This window comes from Prinia subflava, chromosome 1 (assembly GCF_021018805.1).
Source record: "Prinia subflava isolate CZ2003 ecotype Zambia chromosome 1, Cam_Psub_1.2, whole genome shotgun sequence".
NCBI classification, from domain to species: Eukaryota; Metazoa; Chordata; class Aves; order Passeriformes; family Cisticolidae; genus Prinia; species Prinia subflava.
The window spans coordinates 80,051,446-80,073,357 of NC_086247.1; the positions used below are offsets into that span (position 1 = coordinate 80,051,446).

The 21,912-nt window shown below is 36.4% G+C and overlaps 1 protein-coding gene across 5 annotated transcripts in view; it reads right to left on the reverse strand.

Annotated features, from left to right (window-relative positions):
- Positions 1 to 447: 447 nt before the first annotated feature.
- CDH9 (cadherin 9) overlaps positions 448 to 21,912 on the reverse strand; it is a 68,975-nt gene continuing 47,510 nt past the window's right edge. For 2 of the 5 annotated variants that reach the window (XM_063400489.1, XM_063400473.1), the window contains 7 exons: positions 19,500 to 19,687; positions 17,963 to 18,216; positions 16,518 to 16,654; positions 15,011 to 15,132; positions 4,919 to 5,036; positions 4,572 to 4,823; positions 448 to 993 (listed from right to left, as the gene is read on the reverse strand). In XM_063400489.1, the coding sequence (XP_063256559.1) occupies positions 506 to 993; positions 4,572 to 4,823; positions 4,919 to 5,036; positions 15,011 to 15,132; positions 16,518 to 16,654; positions 17,963 to 18,216; positions 19,500 to 19,687 (1,559 nt within the window). In that variant the 3' untranslated portion in view covers positions 448 to 505. Of the gene's footprint in view, positions 994 to 4,571; positions 4,824 to 4,918; positions 5,037 to 15,010; positions 15,202 to 16,499; positions 16,655 to 17,962; positions 18,217 to 19,499; positions 19,688 to 21,912 lie in introns of all 5 variants that reach the window. The other 3 variants (XM_063400456.1, XM_063400481.1, XM_063400466.1) reach the window with 3 other exon arrangements.

The following is a 21,912-nucleotide window of genomic DNA, read 5'->3' on the forward strand; positions in this document are numbered from 1 at the left end:
GTGTTTTTATAAATTCTAATTTATTTAATAAAAATATAAAAATATAAATATACATATATAAAAATATCGGGATGAATCAACACACAGACATTCTTTAACTCAATAAATATGGCAGTAATATTCATCTTTTTAAAGTATATTTTTGAGATTAAGTTACAATGCAGATGCACACTGTCCAACACAGTAGGAAGGGTAAAGCAAAGCAATTTAAAAATATGGAGTTTCCATGTCATTATTAAAGGCACAAAAAGCCTTTTATTTTCTTTTTATTTCCTATAAAACCCTTTCATGGAGGTTTCTAGGCAGAGAGGGTGAGTTATAGAGTTTTTTTAAATTTCAATCTTTCATATTCATTCATGTTGACTTATTGATTAAGCAAACCCTTACTAGACAACACCTATTATTTGTAAATTTTTTATTCCCAAGTAAGAGAGTAGGCCACTTTATTTATCTAGGAACATAAACATAAATTCCACTAACACTGACCAGGTCACAGATTACTTTCTCAGTCTCGATCACTGTCTTCTCCACCATACATATCTGCTAGTTTTTTAAACCGAGGTCCCCAGTCACTGAGGTAATCATAGTCTTGGTTGCCTTCTGTGGTGAGTGATTCCAGGGAGCTGAGTGAATTTGCTATGGAATCATTTCCTTCGTAGGCATACGTTGCTAATGAATCATAAGGAGGGGCAGCTGGGTCTAAATCGTTTTCCTTTAACCTTCTATGAATAAAATCTTGGACATCAATGTTTTCCCAAAGAGGTGCAGTCCGCCTTATCTGAAATATTGTTTCTGGGAGAACATCTCTTCTCATCTTACTTTCCTCCCTTGCTTCTGGGTTTCTCAGTGTGCCAATGTCAAAAGCCTGGGTGTCTTCTTCCCCGCCTCCTTCATCATTGTAGGTCACAATATTGTCCCGAACATCATCCTTTGAGATGATCAAGGGTTCTTTCTTCCTCTGTCGCTTGAGAGCCGTAAACAAGACAACTAATACTAAAAGGAAACAAACAATGAAGAAGTGGATAGTTAGAAAGTAAATAAATGAGCCAAAATTTAACCTCGTCTTTTGACCTGGAAAGGTTCTAAGGCTAGAATGGCATTCTTAGTAGAAATATAGTGACAAAATCTATCTCTAAGTTGAAGTTAATAAGGGAAAATATTAATGATTTGATAGCTGTCAAAAACCTATTCTTTTTTAAACCTAAGAGAGAAATGATCAAAAGATTTTATATTTTAAATATATTTGAAGTTGAAAAGTAAACAATACCATACAATATTATCCTACTAAGGTTTGACTTTGACTTTGATTTTGTAAGAACCACCTCTCTGGCAGTCACTTAAGGGACCTTTCATCAAATTTAGTTGAATCTCCTTGGCAAAAGTTATTCACACTCTTGAAAGCTAGCGCTTTAGGTATTCACAAGTGTCTAATTCACTTCTGAATATGGGATCTACAGGTCCCTCTGAAAATAAGGACCTGAAGACCTTAAGCTATCAATAATATTGACAAAACTACTTTTGATTCAGTGACTGAGAATTGAAATTCAGTCTTTGTTACTAAATGTTTCTTTTGAAAAGACACGATCCCCCTATTTTATGAAGTGCTAGTTGAATAACTCTTCTGAAGGGGTAAGGATTGATACAAAAATGAAGCTCTATAAGGGGAGATAAAAACATGAAGTTAGGATTTGTAAATACATTCTGGTGTCAAATGCTATTGATTTCAATAGCAATTCAATGCTTAAGTGCATTTAAAAATCTGACTCCCTCTGCAGTAGCTGCAGTAAATAAGAGAGGCCAGAAAAACCATTTGTCAATGAGTCATAACAGTGGATCCTGAACCATAAATTACAACAGTGCTGAATGGTTTTGTTGAGTCTTAAGACCTAAGTTTTTACTCTGAATCATCTGAGTGCTGGGAAATAAAAGATAAGATTGGAGATGCTGCAGGTAGGGAGAGAGAAACAGACATCTTCCACATGCCATGATATTATGTTCTGAATATAAACGGTGTTCCATTCTGTTTCATTTGGGTTTTCTTCCTTGTACCTGTACAAAGAGCCCTCTTTTCATATATGAGCTATATGAGAAACTACACACTTTAATAAGGTTAAGAACTCCATATAGGAGAACGTGGCAGATCACTGAAAGGTTATTATGAAGTGTCTTTCACAGCCTGGTGCTTAATATGTTTTACCTATGTTGGGCATGCGTACACCAGTCTATAAGACATTATACCTTGTTGAAAAATTAAATAAGATGCTGAGTATCGCAGTAGCTGTAGACTAAAAATTCTGTTTAGATGCTCCACAGTCACATGTTTCTTTGACTTCATATTTTTGGGTAGTCCTAAGTAGAGCAGGGCCTCTTAACCCTGGATATGAGAGACACAAAGTGGTCGTACTTGTTCTGCACAGCAATGGTCCCTGATTCTCTCCTGAGTCTCATGTGCCATTGCTGTGGCCTTAAGGCACGTTTTGAGTTTTGATAAGTTCAAAGTTTAGTAGAAATTTGTTCAATTTGTACCAAAGATTTGCAGCCAATCAGAGCAATGTTTTCATTGCGAGCCAGTAAGGGCATGTGTCTCATGCTCCATTTCTTCATGCTCTGTGCTGGGGAGTGCAGGATGGCTTTAAAGATGCAGAGCTTGTTAACATGGTGTTAAGAGCTATGCAAGGGGAAGAACTAGGTCTGGCAGAGTTTAAACCACAATTTTGTCCTGAAGGTGGTGCCCTTCAAGTTCTGCCTCTCACACCATGTGCAGGCAACATCCTGGGGAATCCAAAGGGGCTGATGCTGAAACCAGGCCAGCAGCAATGCCTGAACTTAAGCAGTTCATCTATCAGTTTCTCAGAGCTCAGGTATCCTCCCTTCCTTAAGTCCAGTACAGATATAGTTTATAGATATTGCCCGTCTTCTAATGCCAGCAACAAATGTGGTGGTGTGGATGGATGAACTTTCCCCATTTATTGTGTTAAACCCTGGTTGGACCCTCCAGAGAAAGCTGAACAGTGTAAGCAGGAGAAAGCAGGTGCTTTGAGGGACTGTGTCAAGGAGAAGAGGGACAGACGAGAGAGAAGATTTGAAGAGAGACTTAAGGAAGAGAGAGAGGGAGCTGAAAGAAGGACATTAAAGAAAGGGTTTTTGAGAATGAGAAGAGTTGAAAGATATATGGGTGGGTTACCTGGTGGAGTGATTTTAGATATGTAATGATTGAAAAAAGAAAAAAGTTTGGTGGGTCCAATATTGTATGTTCTGTGTACCCCTTCCCCTAATTGATATTCATAGGTTGATACATCCTCCCTACAAGCTCCTATTTTTAGCTCACTTCAGTTACATGTTACTCTTCCCTTTTTCCCGCCACTATGTTATCCCTCCCCTACTCCCCAATTGGCCCAAGGATTGCAACCCCTCCCCTTGTCTCCCTAGTGATAAGTTCTGATTGGTGGCCACAAAGAGGAACCCCCATTTCTCCTCCCCTTCCCCGAGAGTTTATAAGCCCTTGTATTCCTTTGTTCTGAGTCCAGTCCAGTCTGGGTCCAGTCCGACCTGGCCCCGACAGTGTTGGTGAAGATTAAAGTTACTGTTTAACTGTCTGGCTGACTGGGCCCTCCTTTCTTCCTCTCTGCGCTGTCGCCTGATACATCTTATCACCGTTAGCTTCTCTCAGGGAAAAGGACCCACAAGGGCTGACTCCTCACTGAGTGCTGAGGGGCAGCTCAGACTCACGCTTGCTCTGGTGCCTGGGCTGGCTCGGGGCGAAGCCGAGGGGCTTCGGTTTTGGCACCGCGACAAACAAACATTAAGAGGATCACAGAGTAATCCTAAATCCATGGTAAAAGCTGGGAAAAAAAAATTAAAAATCCCTTATAATTATATAAACTGACACCTGTAGCTCCCCACTGACCCCTTGGCAAGCTATGCTTGCTAGGACAGGTGGGAAAGGAAAGAGGTTTTCTGCAGAGTTTTACTGGAAAATAGCGGTGATGGCACTTTTCTTGCAAAACATGCAAGTTGAAATTTTTATGTTCTTAACACCAGATAATGAGCTAGCGTTTATTCTAATTCCTTCATATGTCACCACATTCTTTCTAATGATTCTACCTTCCAAAAACTCATCTGACTTCTGAGCTCACACTTATTTAATCAGCAGTTCTCACTATCACTTTCAAGAAATTTAATATTTCTATCCTATGCTTTGAGTTAAGTATTTTCTGAACAGAAGAAAAGCTTATCTTTCATTATTAAATAGCTAATATAATTCACAACAGTTAATCATTGCAAAACTTGGAACTCAGCTTCAGAAACAAGATTTTGAAATTCTTGATGTAAATGGAGATCTGATTATGGTATGAACATTACTCAAATGAACTTGGTAACTAAAACTGACCCTGTATTTTCAATTATATTTAATCTAAATAGCAGAGTCTCACTTTCTCACACAAGCTTCTAAAGAGTAATGATGATATTTTTCTTCAGGGTCGTGCAAATAAGGGTTTTAAGAATACCAGGGCTCTCGAAGTGACTAGATCTTTGCCTGGTCAAGTAAACCTCCCGTCACAGGTGCGTACCTAGCAGGATGATGATGCAGAGGAGGATGGCCACCAGCGCCCCGGTGCTGAGGCCGGCGGGCAGGAGCAGGGCCTCGGCGCTGCAGGACTGCATGTTCCCCCGGCTGTCGCAGGCACACACCCGGATGGTCAGCGTGCCCGTGCTGCTCTGGATCGGGTAGTCGTTGTCAAATATTATGATTGGCAGAAGGTAGGTGCTCGTCTTGCTACGGCTGTACCCATTTCTTCTAGTCATAATTCCTGCTGTGTTGTCTAGAATGGAAACTCAGAATCAATAAATGTTTCTGAATTAAGTTTTATGTGATATGGAGGGGGGAGGCGGGATGCGTGTTATGGTCAGCAGTTACCTTTGTTGTCTACAACAGAGAAGTTTGGATGAACAGCAAATTCTGGCACCAGCTCAAAGAAAAATTTGTGTCCTCGAGGAGGCTGATCTTTGTCAATTGCACTCACAGTCTGTATAAGCTGTATAAAGAAAAGAGTATTTCATGCTATTTTATAAATCTTGTGTTTCAATTCTCTGCTTTTCCTGTCCAGTAAAAACCCAATGAATCTCTATCTGAAGACGAAAACTGATTTCCTAAGCCAAATGTTTCCCACACAAACACAGTAGAGGTTACAGTAAACAAATTGGTTTATGGTTTCAACACATAACAAAGGATGAAAAAGGGTCCAGTCCTCACTGTAGAACAGTCATGTGCTTTGATTTGTACTCAGTATCTTACAGCGATAGAGAAACATTTGCCCTTCTGAATAAGCCATAAACCTCCTGTGGTTTTATGTAGCAATGACTGAGAGTACTGTGTAAACCAGTTGTTAAGTGGGCCCAATTCTCAATCCACCTCGTTTGCTCCTGGCGATAAATTGGAGTACTGCACTGGCAGAATTCTTGATTCTCCTGGGGTAATAAAAAGAGAAGCTTTGCTCCCTACTAAATTGAAATCTCTGGCTGTGGATCTTAATAGCTGCCCTAACAAGGCCGGTCAAACCCAGCTGGGAAGGAGTGATAATAGTGCCAGAATAGGGTCAGAGCTGAGTGGACTAAAAAAAAGTGAGACTTCAGCAGTATCTATGGATTGCACAAGCTTTCCCATTGCATCAAAATGTGCAAATGTGTGTACTCGTGTTTATGTAGACACACATAAATGTTTACAATTTGACTCTTTTTTAATCTATCTGCTGCTATACTGACAGAGAGACGCTAAAGGAAACAACTGCAGAACTGAGAAAGAAGTTACCTGGGAACAGCTGTGGTTTATGAATTGACTTGCAACATTTAACACCATGGCACACTACATGAGTCACAGTAACTCCAGAAATGCCCTGTGAATGTCTGTTCTGTCCTTTGCCCTTCCTGGTGGGTGTCACACTAGAGGGTAACTCATAGTCCACCTTGGCTTGCAAGGACAAATTGCATTCAACCACAAGATGGCAAAAGTGGTGCCATAAAAATAGTAACAAGTCTCATCTGAAGATGTTATAACTCAGTACAGGTGCATTTCTATGGCGCCTAAACTTAAAGGCAGAATGCATTCAGCAGTCAGACATTTTTCTTTCAAAACCAAGAGGAAGACAGTGACTGTTTTGAGTTTCCAGGTGTTTCCAGTGTTCAAGGTGTCTTGAAATCCCACAGATATCAAAGCCACCTGTCATCAAAGACTTTGTTTTTCTCTTATTTCCAGAGAAAGTGCAGCATGATTTCTTCCAGAAATACAGTAATTGACAAGTAGCACTAATATGATCTGTAAGCTTTGTGCCAATCAAATAAGGAATTTCTGTTTCTTATATATTGTCTCTGAACATTGACTTGAGTTGGACTTGAGGATACAGTTAAATTTTGGAAGGTATGTAGTATCCCACAGTATGGATCTCTTACACTAAAGTGTTTTTTTGTTATATCATTCAGAAACGTGCTACTGCTAGTGCTGTACTGCACCATGAATATTTGACCCATTTTTGCTGGTTAACTTTGGGATAATTTGATGACAGTTAATAATATTGAATTATTATTTTAAAAAACCCAAACCACCCAAAACCAACCAACCAAACAAACAAAAAAACCCCCAAAACTATCATGGAAACAGTTGAGGAGTCTGAGTTTAGCTCATTCACTTTCCAGAAGCTCCTTCTAAAACAAGCACACAATATTTTTAATGATTTGTTTTTATTTTTGAGATATACTGAGGAACTTGAAAGATAATTTGTGAACATAAGCCTTGCACAAAATAATGTGACTATGCTCAATGCAGGATTATGCAGTTTTTCAAAGTGTAATTACAATAATAACTACATATAAAAATCTCTTCACTTTTAAAGTATTTAATGATAATTGATTTTTTTTTCTGGTTTTTTTTTTTTTCTGTTTCACATAATTTGTCAAATCCTTGTTTATGGTAAAGTATCCTGTTCAGTGTGTTTCTAAATCGCAGTTGATGTCAATAACTTTCCAGTGTTCAATTGCTTGTAATCTTGTAATTGTTTGTAATCTGCCTCTGAGAGTGTACAGAAAGCAAGACCAGGATTGGGTTTTAGTTTTCCACAGTTTAAAAATATTGCTAAAAAACCCCAAAACATTTTGAGTGGGCTAAGATATCAAACTTAAATGAGAAAAATTTCCTTTCACTTGAGCACATTTGAAAAGACAGAAGAAATAGAAAAATACCAGGGAGAAGGGAGAAGTAAAGTGACAATATTTATGCAGGTTACCTTTTGAAAAACTCAAGGAGAAAATATCGTGCTGTAATAACTATCAGAAACTGTAGTTGGGTATCTTGGGTCTTTTTGAGATGTAATCAGTGGGTGTTCGTAAGATTTGACTCCCTTCATGTGCAAATCACATGGAGAAGTACAATTGTACCAGGCACAGAGGAGCCTAATTACAACAAATAATTATTGTTGAGAGTAAGGCTGAAGAATAAAAAAAAGCAGCCTTATTACCTGATCTAACTATTGGCAACATAAATTGAGAAGCAGCTGTTCACCTACTAGAAAAAATGAGAGATTAAAAGAACAATGAGAAACCATGATTGTAGGTGAATTGTTCCAAATGATGAATAGGTGAAAGGAAATTAGAAATCTTATCTATTTAAGCTGAGTTTTTTCAGTTATACAGCTGTAAATAAAAGACAATTATGTCAATGATAATCACCACAGAAATGAAAGCAATCTATTTTTAAGTATCTTATTTATATGAAAAAAGTTAATACTCTTTTATGTACATTTTGTGATTTCATTTTGTAAATATATTCACCCATTTTGATGTACTTATGGACATTGAGTAATGATCAGTCTTCATGAGGACTGCAGAGCAAGATCTCTGATGCTGTAAGATTTATGATGGAAGAGTTATTTCAAGCAAATTACTTTTACTCAAATATATTTCAAGCATATCAAGCTTAGAGAAGATAAAACCATTCTCATTATTTTCTTTCTTTAATGCTTTCCCATGTGAACGAACACAGTTTAGAAAATACAGCAGTATTGTCACTATTTTGAGGGTTGCCTATGCAAGTGCATGAGCACTTCTGTGTATGTAAAAGAACAGTCTCATAATCTCAAGTGGATTTATTAGGTCAATTCAACTTTTTAAGGGTCACTTTTCTTTGAGGGTAATGAAAATTTAAACATAAGCATTTACATGAGGTTTTCTTATTTGGGACAAGGTGTTTGTAGCAGTTTGACAATGTTAAACGAAAAACAAGAATAATTATTCCCAATAGAAACATTTCTTAATGATCTTGGGACCAGTGCTCCTCAGCCATGTTGTTTACCAGTGCTCTGACAATGACTGGTATCTTGGGAGAGATGTTCTTTAATATCTTTATCAATGATATAGGCAGAGAGATCAAGTGCACCCTTGGCAAGTTTGCAGATGACGCAAGGCTGAGTGGTGTGATTGACACCACAGAAGGAAGGGATCCTGTCCAGAGAGACCTGGGAAATCTTGAGAAGGAGACCTATGAGAATCTCACAAAGTTCAACAAGTCAAGTACAAGGTGCTACACCTGGGCTGGGACAATCCCAGACAAGAGCACAGAATGAAAGAAGATGTCATAGAGAGCAGCCTTACAGAGAAGAACTTGAGCTGGATGAAAAGCAGGACATGAGCCAACAATGTGCATTCAGAGCTCAGAAGGCCAACTGTATCCTGGGCTGCATCAAGGAGAGTGGCCAGCAGGTCAGGGGAAATGATTCTACAACTCTACTCTTCCCTTGTGAGATCCCACCTGGAGTACTGCATTCACTTCTGGGGTCCTCACCATAATAGAGATGTGGGACAGTTGGAGCGAGTCCACAGTACAGGAACAAAGGTGTTCAGGGTATGGAGCACCTGTCCTATAAAGACAGCCCGAGAGAGTTGGGGCTATTCAGCATGGAGAAGAGAAGGCTCTAGAGAGATCTTATTGTCATCCTGCAGTACTTTAAGAGAGCTTATAAAAGAGAGAAAGATTGACTCCGTACACAGGCAGATCGGGATAGGACAAGAGGGAATGGCTTTTAACTAAAAGAGGAAAGATTTAGGTTACAAAGGAATTCTCCACTCAAAGGAGAGTGAGGCACTAAAACAAGTTGCTCAGAGACACTGTGAATGATTTATTCCTGGAAGTGTTCCAAGCCAGAATGCATGGAGCCCTGCACAGCCCAACCACTCTAGTAGGTCACATTCCTGGCCATGGCCAAGGGGGGTTGGAACTAGGTGATCTTTAAGGTCCTTTTCAGTTCAAATCATTGTACGATTCCATGATTCTATTTATTGCTTTCCTAATGAAGACAGAGATTCTGCTAGAGGGTTTGGACCCATTTCCCACTAAAGTAATTTTTTTCAAACATGGAAACAGTTCAATTATATATTTTTTTTTCTTTTTTCTTTTTTCTTTTTTCTTTTTTCTTTTTTTTTTTTTTTTCTGTCCTGGATATTGTGATATTAGGGCCATGACTTACATCACAGTCAAAACTATGGTTGTAGTTTTTGTTCAGGCTATTTTATAGTTATTCATGCTCATGTCTGAAAAATTGGTTGGGGGTGAGTGGACTGCCTGGAAACAGATTCCTTATATGTATTTCACACATCCTTAGGCAAAGGCTGCTCTGCAAGTTGTTTTAACGACAACAAGCAAGTAGAACATAGGTAGGGAAATTCTAAAATAAGAAGGATCTCTGTGCACTTCAGAGCCCGCTGTTAGCGTTCCTGAGGCTGCATTTGTACTCACAGAAAGCTGCATAAATAGAAGGCTTTGGTTGTAGCCAAGGATTGGTTCCCTGCCTTGGGAATGCCTCTAAAAGAAATCTAGGAACCATTAAAGCAAATGTTAAACTCTATCAGCACAGAGGTCAGCACCATCTGGATGCTTTTAAGATGGGCATTTCAGTGTGTGCTGGCCTGGCCTGTCATGCAAATAAATGGCTCTTGCACCTTGGCTTCAGGGTATTCTCTTTAAAAACTGCAGCCACATGCTTTGAAAAGTTCCTTGGAGAAATATCAACAAGATGAGGTCCACGGGTGGACACATATGATACATTTTCAGGTTAAACATTTCTACTAATAAAACAAAAGCTAAGACAAATAGAACATTTGCAAAAAATTGTTCTACTACTTTTTTCAAACCAGTAATGTATTGGTAGTAGTTACTTTATTTCTAAACCTTTTTCTTCTTCAAATTTCCATCTTTCAAAATTGACTATAAATGGTGAAATATAATATCACTTTCACCGATATTTAAGGATGGTCAGTGTTGTAGATTGCCTTTCGGAAGTCTTAATTTATTATCACGATTAGCATGAAAATTGTACTTCCAGTCATAAAGACTACTGGAGAAAGAAGATAATGTTAAGGAAGAGATACAGTAACAACTGCTGAATTTTGTTTTTTCTGTATGTAACAGAAGAGACAAGCAAGACTTTAATCTACTTGAAGCATTTGGGCTTTCATTTTTGTTATATCATGCTCTTAGTTAAACTTGGTTGTTTTACAGCAGAGAAATAAACTTAAAAATATCACTAAGCACTTGAGAAAGGAATGTCTAGGAAATGTTAGTGTTTGGTTTTGTCTAACATTTTTTAGAAGTGGTATAGAAGAGAATAGAACAAATTCTGGATCTCAAAGCACTGGCTTTCTTGAAAGTTATTGAACTTGTTTGGTGCTGCTAGTGTTTCTCTAGGAATCTGGAAAGATCTCACCACTTTGTCTGCATTAAGCTATGGGGAAAAAAATCTTGTGAGAGAAGCTATGTTTGGCAATCATGCCAACAGTGTGTGTAAATGTTATGGGGAAATGATGGAAGAAAAGCTTTATTTCTCCCATCCTTTCTTCTCTTGCCCCTTTTCTTGCCTGCATGATCTGGTAGGGTCAAAACTAATCTTGAATGCATTACTAATAGCAAGTGTAAATATGTGGGACGAAGATTATGTAAGAGATGTGATGATAAGGCCCACAGGAGTGTTTCAAAGTCAATCCAGCTGCCAGTGGATGTCCATCTTGTCATTAGGTGGCTTGGGTGATCACACTTGTACAGACACAATTCTAGGCTATACAACTGTAAGGTGCTGGCTGCAGAAAACAGCCTCTATCATGCGTGCAAGCTTGCCTGCCACTTAACTTCATGTTCAGTAATGCAAAGCAGTTTGGTTTCCAGGTTTTGGCTCTGTTCCACAGCTATGTTGGCAGTTTTAGGCAGGACTGAATGCTTATCAAAAGTTGGAAAACTCTCACTCTCAATTCTTACTTAAAAAGACTGACTGTTAGCATGGGTCTCTCACTAAAATAAGCCAAAAGGTGTCGACCTAGTGAAGCAGCTACAATGTATATAAAGTCATGACTGATAATTAGCAATGCACACTTGAGAAAAAGTGAGCTCTCTCTGCTCTACTTTAAAAAGCAAGGGAGGATATAGAGGTAATTAAAACAAAAATCAGCCGAGTCTCTGGAGGAGGAAACAAACTTTCTATATTTTGATGTCTGAAAGCCTGTGAATGGCAGTAAAGAACATAGCATCAGAAGGGAAAATTAGTGAACCTGGCTGTTTTCTTGATGGATGTTGAAATCAGCTAAACTTTTGCAACAATAAACTATGCAATAAGCTATGGAGCTAAATTTTTACCAACAAATTCTTCAGTTAATTCAGTCTCCTTGTCAAGTATAGCTTCCTGGTTTCCATGGAGAGTACTCATCCTCTAATCCAGCTAAAAAGACCCAATTAATTCCCTTGACAAGTGTGTGAGAGAACTTGTATCAAAGCCTTCCCCACAACAGGGGCTTCAGGATTAGGGGTTTGTAAATTGCATGAGAGGAGGGCTGCTTCTTTTTCCTCAGCCTGTGTACTAGCCAATGGAATGAGATTCTCATGGTGAGAAATGTGTTTCAGCCTAATGAACACAGATTTTCATTAACCTTTTGTGATAAGGTTTCTCTCCAGTCATACCATTGTTGTTTGGAGACAAAAGAGTAGGAGAAACCTGTAGGATTTTCTTTCCTCTGACCCTTCTAAGGCTATCGAAAACACACGAGTGAAGCCTCTCATATCTCTTGATGGTGAGAATGAATAATGTTGCTTGGTGGCAGAGAACAACATTTGATCATTCTGATGCTTTCTGATGCACCTGAGACTTAGAGAACAGTGTGACTAATAACTAGTCCTGGTCAAAAAAAATTAAATAAATTAAGTAAATATATTTATCTTCTCAGTCTGCTTCTTTTGTTATGGTACCAGATGTAGAAGCAGTGCTGTGATATGTCAAGAAGCAATAATAATTATAATCAAAAAGCTGTTTTAGCCGCTCTCTAAAATAAGTTGGAATTGTACTAAATGAACACATGTTTCTATTTCTCTTATACTATACAGGGACTGCTAGACTTGGGCAATACAGCTTCTCTGGAATTTAGCATCCTTGGCCAAAAAAATCAAGTTTGCATTTTTATATTCATTGCTATTTTTAAGCACCAAAACAAAAGTACTCTCATTTACTGAAGGTAGTCTGTCGTCTGAACTACTAAGTCAATTATGCGTAAATGTCCAGACATGAAGTCAGGTACCTCTCTTGAGGACCCCACCAGATAGAAATCCAAAATGAATCTCTCATTATTTTGTAGCTATCCTTGGTGCACACTGTCTTTCTAGTATTTTTGTGGGTTTTTCTAATGAGGGAAAATAATTGCTGAAATTACATTGGTAATTTAGATGTATTTGAGGTCTGAAAAACAACTCCGCCTATCTATTTAATGAGTGTCTGTCATATCTGTTGTTAGATAAACAGAGAATTTACAAGAAAGGTAAATGAAATTTCATACATTCATGGGTATTACATCAAGTATGCTAGACTAGATGGAAATTGGATGAAGGAAATTGACAGCCAGTATGCCTGGACTGAACCTCTTCAGATATATGGCAAAACATGTGTTTGCTGATTGGCAAAATTGAGCAAGATTAATTTCAAATAGATCTTTATTTCTAAGGTGTTGTACCTTTCTTTGTGCTATGCAATTAAAATTCATGACTCACTTTTCTGCCAGTCATCACATTGAGATTTTAAAGTTTATTTACCTCAATTTTGCCTTGTACAATGAGGCATTGTTCCACTGACAGTCTTTAGGTTCTACGGCAGCTGTTTGAATTTAATGGCTAGAATTATCTGAATGTATTCAACATGAAAAAAGCAGCTTTTAAATCATAAACTAAAACTATATGGGTGTAATAACCAACAGCTTGGACAATTTTTGCACCTTCTGTAAGTCTTGAACTGTATTCTTAAGTGGCAATTTATGTCACTGGTTAAGACAGGGTGATGTGATCATAAATCTTAGTTGTTGTGGAAAACACTCTCTTTTCATTTTTCTGATAGGATAATTCTTTCACTGTTGTAATTTAATTCATCACCACCTTTCTTATGTATGTTCATCTATTTATATCATTTACATGAAAAATAGTAAAAAATTCTTAAAAATAATAATGAAAAACTTGTCAAATAGCTCTTCAAAGGGAAGTGATTTTTTTAACCAAAGTGTCATTTGCCATTCTCACCCATTTTGTCTGAATTTTAATAGTATATGTAATGAATGAAAAATAAATAGAATTGAATGCACTAAGAATCTACTGTAAGAATCTACTGTATCCTCATTTCCTCGCTTTTTTTGTTTTCTTTTTTTATCTGTTAGAAAATTCATAAAACCTCACTTGAATTGCAGCTGATATATTACATGTTCTTGCTCTGCGTAGAGTTCTGTAGCACCTGCAATGCTAAACTCATCTCAGGTAGCATCTATGCTACTTTTGGCAAAGCCTCTGTGACTTAAATAAACACTGGGCAGAAAACCAGGTAAAACATGAGCATAGTTCCTGATGAGTATCCATAGCACCTATCTTGGTAAAGTCTTTGAATATTGCATGGTCACTGTGCTCTAAAGAAAAACAAAATATTCTGATCTTTCTGATCCTTTCCACATATTTGCATGAAACCAGACAGCTTTGGCTGGGTGATGACAGCCTAAAGATTGTGAGACATGAGGACAGACCTAAGCTGTTCTTAGGGCTTCATCCTGGCTTGTCTCTCCCAGAGTAGAAACCCACTCATGTTTGTGCTAGTGAAAATAATGATCTCAGGTTTTATCTTCCAGTCAAAAAATGAGTAAGTCTAGAGAAGAGGCTCATGCATGGTCTCAGGTCCACTTTGGAGAGATAATCTTTAGGTACCCTATCTGCTACTAAATCTAGTTATTTTGTAAGTACTTTCAGAATTAAAAACTTTCTTCACAGGATTTAAAACTGAAGGACTGACTGGCATTAGCATAAATAGATGATGTCATACATTTCTGTAATATGCTGACTCTGAGTTCTGTTGGTTTATCGACTTACTCCAAATCCAAATTATCACTTTGTTTTATCTTCAATTCTTTTTCCTGTCTCAGATTTTTACAGAATTGCTGAGGTAGTTAAGGAAAGGGTATACATGACCTTTGACCAGACTCAACTCAATACCAAACTGAGTTTTAATATACAATGAAAACAGTTGCATTGCCCTTTATTTTTGAAAAAGTTTGGTTTTCAAATCTTTTTTACTGAAATATAATAAAGATTTTCCTGCTTCATGTACTTGATGGTGTGGCTACATTATCTAAGCCAATGATAAAAATCCAGAAATAAATGGAATTATCGAACAGCATAAACCATTTTGTAGTATTATTCAAAACTATTTCTGGAAAATATTGTCTGAAATGAAAAACCACCTTAAAGTATCATTTTTTAATTATATCTTACATTATTGTACTAGGATATTATCCTTCATCTTTTATGTCTATTTTTGAATCGACTTGTATTTTCTGCAGAAGATAAGAAATGAAGAAGCTGGGTAAGTCTGCTGCTTTTCAGACTAGGATATGTTGAAATCTTCATGATGGCACTGCAGAATGGTTTCCTTACAAGTTCTTTGGTAATTAATTATTGGTTTACCTGTCCTGCTTTTGCATTTTCACAAACAAATGTTTCATAGTAGTTGGCAAACTCTGGTGCATGATCGTTGATGTCTAAAATCCGTATGAAGACAGGTATCTGGCTACTTTGTTTAGGATTATCTGAAAAAAAAATACAATACAAAGAGATATGTATATGAAAATAATCCAATACATTTTTTCCAATGAATACTAGAAATGTTCAATTATTTGTCCTGATTATTTTAAAACAATGATATTTCATTTTCTGATTACATACAATACATATACAAAAAGTCTAGTTTATAATTGAAACCAGTTTTTCTATTATTATTTTATATATAGAGAGAGATGTATATAGATATGCCTAAATTGATTTGCATTAAAAACAGGTCACTGAGTTGTTATAGAGTTGTATTCTATATATCAGTTCAACAAATGATTCATTGCAAAAGTTGTTCCATGAGGTTGAGCTGTTAAGAATATTTACCTTTTCAAATCAATAGAGCAGTAAAACAATGTCAGTCAACAACACCACCACCAAAAACACACACAAACACAAAGCTACAAAAAAACCCAAACCAAAGTTGTCCTTTCTCCCCTAACTGTAAAAAATAAAACAATAAAATGACATATGCAGGATATGATCATCAATCATACTTCAAAAACCTTCAAACTCAAGTTATCACCAGCGAAGATTCTCAAACTATGCATATTGAAAATGTTTGACCAAACAATAAAAAGCATTTAAGAGGAAAAAAAAAAAGATATAAATCTTTCTGAAAATGGGGATATGATTCATCTCTCCAAATTACCCAATTACCCAAAAACCCAGACTCTTAAGCACATTATTCTGGGGGAATCTATAGGAGAATAAAGGAAGGGAGAAAAGTTTTTCACTAAAATCAGCATCTATTTCCCGCTTTGATGACTGTTGGCTCAGAAAAAAGCTAGGCAGGAGACATCCATACCTAAAAGTATCTAATAGAATAGTAAAGAATCCAGGTGAAAGATTTAGGCCCAGGTTTTACTTCAGACATGGAGGGCAAAGAATTTCCCTAGTCTTGGTTGCAAACAAAAGCCATTTTCTGAGATAAGTTAAATCAGTTGAGGTGAAGCACATTTTTTTCCCATTTACAGAAATTATTCTGACAATGTATTCGTATGTAAGGGACTTTTTTTTTTTCCTTTCCCCAAGGATTTCCCAATGACTTAGCTTGGGATAGAGCGAGTGCATCACACCTGCACCAAATTATTTGATGTAAATTCTCAAGGAACCAGTTAACTTGTCTAATATATACTGTGCATGGTTTTGTTGAGCTTGAAAGTTCCTAAATATCTTTTAAAAAATGGGCAACATGTATCTTAAAGTAATAATTTGGAGTTTTATATGTGTGTTTAAAGATATCTATCAATAGTATCTGGAAAAGGGCAAAACTAATGAAAGAAGATAAGTAATATAAACTGTAGAGTTTAATTCTTTTTTCAGTTCAAATATTCTTCTGACATACATTTTATCTTCAACTTACTGATTTCAGTTGCTATGACAGTGATGTTGTGCCAGGGAGTTTCCTCTCGGTCAAGTGGCTTTGAGAGGAATAAGGATCCATTTCCTGAATAGATGTTGAATATTCTGTCAAGGTCAGTGTGTCGATCTACAGAATATCTGTCAAGATACAGTAAAAGTGAGCATTATTGTCTCCCATTGCAGGCTCTAGTTCAGCTCACAGCCACCTCTGAAAGCTTTCTAATTTTAACTGTGCTTTATCAAGAATGTTTTCTTTACAATTAACCTAAGCTTTCCCATAGCTACCTGCATGCTACAAATACTCAGAAACACTTTAAGTGAGCAGGAGGAAGAGCAAATTATTATGTGGGCTGCTTTTAGATTGATAATGGAAATTACATTTTAGCTCATAAAGTGAATTCTGGAATAATAACTAAATATGAACTTTTTAAAATAAGATTTTTTGCAAATGAATTGTTTCTTAGAGAACTCTGTCACCAAAGAGCACATATTGCAGGACTATATTGTATATTACAAGGAAGTATCAATTTATAAAATCTATTTTTGAGGTGTCCACACAGGACCACACAGGTCCACAAGGACCACAAAACTCAACAGAAAATCTTCAATTAGTTGTTCTGTAGGATGAAATTTCTTAAAATCTTGATTTAGGATACTTATTTTTGCTTTTTTCTTACCCAGTAAGGAAAAATTTGTTTTACAGCTGTTTTTTAATTGGCCTAGTACATGGCAGTCATTATCAGGCTAAACTGAGATTTTACACATATTTAACTTTAAAACATTTTATTTTCTTCCTCCTTTCACACCTCCTACCTCGAAGCATACTACTGCAGGACATAGAAGGCTTGTTCAGAAATGCAGAGATCAATTTTTGTAATCACTTGCACTGTAAATACACAAATTTAAGTTCTCTGTTTGCCACTGCAGATAATAGTAGCAGATTGGTAACAATTACAGAAATTTCACAGTGCTGAACTCCTGCTTCTGATCGTTATGACTTTCTTGCAATCATTTCTTATTCATTATACTGTGATCATTAAATAGTTAGACTATGGAACATGGATGTTATGTACAGAAGTCTGACTGTTATCAAGCATCAGGGAGCATAGAAATACACCATTTTGAGTGTTTTACGTGGTATAAAAGAATAATTTTATGAACAACTTGATGAAACTACTAGAACATGCTGGCAATTAAATGTTGACCTCTCCTTTCTTTTTACCTGTTGCCTAGAGAATGTTCTTACAAAGCATTGTCTGCACTGCTCATTGTGCTAATTGTGTTTGCCTTCACAAGCTCACATAGATATTTCTCTTTTTTTCACTTTTTAACAGCCCTCGTGTGCTTAATTACCCAAACAGCCTCTTAATACCTTGCACTCTCATCATTCTCTGTGCATGAGACTTGACCCACATCCAAAGAATTTTATATTATGTAGTGGCTTACTTTATTGCATTCTTTGCTATATCTGGATCTTGGGCTACAACCTGCCCAATAATGCTTCCTTCCTTGGCATCTTCATCTACTTCTATTAAATACCAGGGTCTGCTGAACACTGGAGGTTCATCAGTGTCTTCAACAGAAATTTTGACTAAAGCTGTGTCTTTGAATGGCCCCAGCTGAAGAAAACGAGGATCAGGATGAGTGTTGGTTGCTTCTACTCTTAGGGTATATAACACCTTGTTTTCAAAATCCAGATGCTGAGGAGCAAATAATAAAGAAAATTACATCATTTTACAATAGAATGTAAGTCTTACAAAACTGAATCAGAAGGTGAAACATCTTTAGGAGCAAAATCTCTAAATTTTAATCCATCTTGGGGAAGATGAAGTCTTATTAGGTCTTATTTTGGGCATTTAAAACATAAGTATTATTATAAGATAGCAAGGCATGATCCCTCTGCCTATTAATTGTTCAAATTCCTGAAAAAAACAGAAGTCTTTGACTTATATAAAAATAGAAAGAAACAGGGAAGTTTTACTCAGTCCACATCAAGTAGTTATGTAAAGTCTTATTTGTCTTATCTCACTGGCAGTAAAAAGAGCAATTATTCCAGTTCTTAAATTTTTAAATTTTTTTTTTTTTACTTTCTTTTACCCATTACCATCTACCCTTGCCTGTTTGGCACTAGGAGCAATGCAGACTTGTCCTTAGTCTCCGTGTTCCTCAGTTAAAAGAAAATCTGTGGTGAAGCTTGATTTTGAATCTAAATGACATTTTCATTATGCATATCCATATACATATATGTAGGTAGATATTCATGCATACATATACATAAACAAGTGTATGTATTTCCAAATATTTTATAGAGCTGTATTTTATTTATAGGTATTTATCAATTAATGTAACTGATTTATTTCATAACACTAGAATCAAAAAGAGTGTTCAGAGTTTAACAGGCTGAATTCTGAAAAACAGCCAATAAATCTGTCAGACATGGTATTTTGAATTAAATTTCTGCAAATGTTCTTTGGAGTTTCACTGGCATCATGTGTAACAACTGAAATATCACCAAGACTGAACTTAAACCAAGACAGATTTTAGGTACTGGAGGTAACTGTCTGTTGAACAGATTAGAGAGGGAGAGTTTAGCCTTGGACGTGCAAATTCATCAAGCTCCAGGTAAGCCTCCCACTCTTGTAAGTCTTACCACAGCAATCAGGTGATAAACCCCACTGTGAACTGAACCCCTCCAAGTTTTCACAGCATTAATTCAAAAGTACTGTGTGTGAGACTCACACAGTATTGAACAGACAGCAGCCACTGAAATATTGCTTTATGTGAAGTGACATGCCAGTAAATTTCCCTTGAGATTTGAAAATAACAGATACCTGCTGAAGAAAGAGAAGAAAGAAACTAATACAACAGCTCCTTGGCAGCCTGACCCCTTGTGAAATCTACCCTCCCTTCCCCTGGAAAAAGAAAAATAACCGTAACAACTGGAGAGCTAAGTACATATAAAAGAGAGGGAGAAAAAATAAACCTTTTTGACAGTTATAATCCCTTCCTGTGTGTCCTTGTCAGTGATGATATCAAACATGTCTGATCCATCCCCATTGGAGATGCTATACTCAATCTCTGCATTTTCTCCCACATCGGGGTCATTGGCTTTAATTCTGCCAAGAGGAGTCCCAGGTGGTGCAGATTCAGGAGAGCTGAACTGGTACGAGCCTGGAAGAGCAAAATCAAGCATTTATTGTTTTGAGAAACTTTTTTTTTTCTGAATAAAAATCATCTTCAATTTCACCTAGATTTTTTAAGTAACTTGAAGTTCCAAATACTGTAAGAAAAATGCTGCTAGTCATCACACTTAACTTTAAAACAGGATTCAGATTTGATTGACAAACTGTCACAAAAAATTCAGGGTATTCTTCAAAGCCATTTAATACTGTGTTTATTCTTTTTTCTTCAGTTTTAAGGGATAGAGGTGCTAAACAATAAGGTAACCACTTCTTATCCTGATTATTAACACTATATATATTTTTTTTTTCTAGAAACGCTCCTAGATAAATTAAGAAATAGAAAAGAATTTTGTTGTGTTTTCTCAACATACAAGAGTTGTAGAAATCAGTGAGGATTTTGGAAATAGACTAAAATAGAGTTGCCTTTTCTTTTAGCTATTTTGAAATATATTCAAGTAAGTGTTCTGTTTGAAAATAATTAATTCATCTGTTATTGATAATACATACTAAAGAGTCATGGTACAGAACACTTGTATACACGTTCATGTTAATTGCTATTGCTGTTTTTTAACAGAGTCTTCTAGGAAAAAAATCCAATTACACAGACATCACTTTGCTTGTGTTTATGAAAAGTGAATTCGTATGTATTTTCTGACAACATTTTTAATAAGAAATCTGATTTTAAAGCTACGCTGTAGCTGAAAAATTATTAATCAGATGGATTTCTTGACCAGTAAGAAGCAGATATTGATGTTTCATCATTAGCAAGGCAAAAAAAAAATTCTAATTTAGTATTTTCTCTTATTTGCTACCAAGAAAATGTAAAAAAAAAAAAAACCAACCCCCCCCCCACAAAAAACCCAAAAAACCCCAAACAAACAACAACAACAACAAAAAAAACCACAAAAAAAAAAAAAAAAACCCAAGAAAAAAATCAAAAAACAAACCAAGAAAAAAAAAATCAAAAAACAAAACCAAAAAAACCCCACATCTGATGGGTTCAGGTATTGCACATAACATGTCAAAATCTGATGTTCCTTTTCATCAGTTTTTTTCATGTACATTCATATTACTTTACTGAGTGAAGTAATAACATTGGAGAAATACCTTAAGAATCTGACAAAATTAGCACCTATATAAAATGTAAAACTTGTATTCAAAGGATCCAATAAGAACACATATAAATTGTGTTGACTTGTAGTAAAGCATAGTAAGCTCTCTTAGTTGCAACAACCCTATTTCATATATTTACTTGTCCTGTGCTTTTTAAGACACCTAAAGGATCCTGAATACTTCACAAGGAATATATCAAAATTCAGAGAGTGGAATGAGTTTCTGTCCCCAGTTGTAAAGTCTAAGTACAAAAGAGTTACTGAAAATACCTTATATTTATATAGATGCATAGCAAAATGGAAGCTAATGCTTGATGCTAAATTGTGATGGCTGTCACAAATTCAAGGTTGTAAGTGAAAACTCAGCAGTAGCCTGTTTGACTTCCATCCACGCAGGCTAAAATGCACACTGTTACCTCAAACCAGTCTGCAAATGGGATGAAAGGTAGGATTCCTGGCAGCTAAACCATGAGTTTCAAGCCTTGAACTCTTGACAAATTCAAGGATTTGGCAGCTGAGCCAGACCTACCATAAGAACAGATTCAATCATGGTACTTATTACTCCTTCCAGATAAATACCTCCTTTCAGAGTTTGTTCACTTGAAAGCATTCCTATTTCTGTGGTGCTGTGTGAGTGCCACACATGTTCAGCATGTGAGATGGACATTTGATTTTAGAGTACAATAGAATTCAGAATGTGTAAGGTTTTTGCTCTAGTGCCATTTAAATTCCATTTAGGCCTATGTCTTCTAATTTTCCATGACTACTCTCAGGAAACAAAACAAAACAGAAAATACTTCTTCTTGATGCATTCTGAACAACCACTACTTCACAGTGCCATTTTACTTTCTCCAGTCCCTCTAAGAAATTAATTTTTTGGTTCTTAAATACCTTGATATTAACTGGTGTTGCTTGCAGCTGCTATTCACTCTCTACTTTGAGCAACAATTTTACTTAATATTGGCTCACATAAGAGAAGGTGGAGACAAATGCTTTTTGTAAAAAACAAACTTCCAGAACAGACAGTTCCAGAATAAACAGCTTTTTGAAGGTATGCCCCTCTTCATAACTACCTAAGAAGAAATCAAATCTGCCTGATATT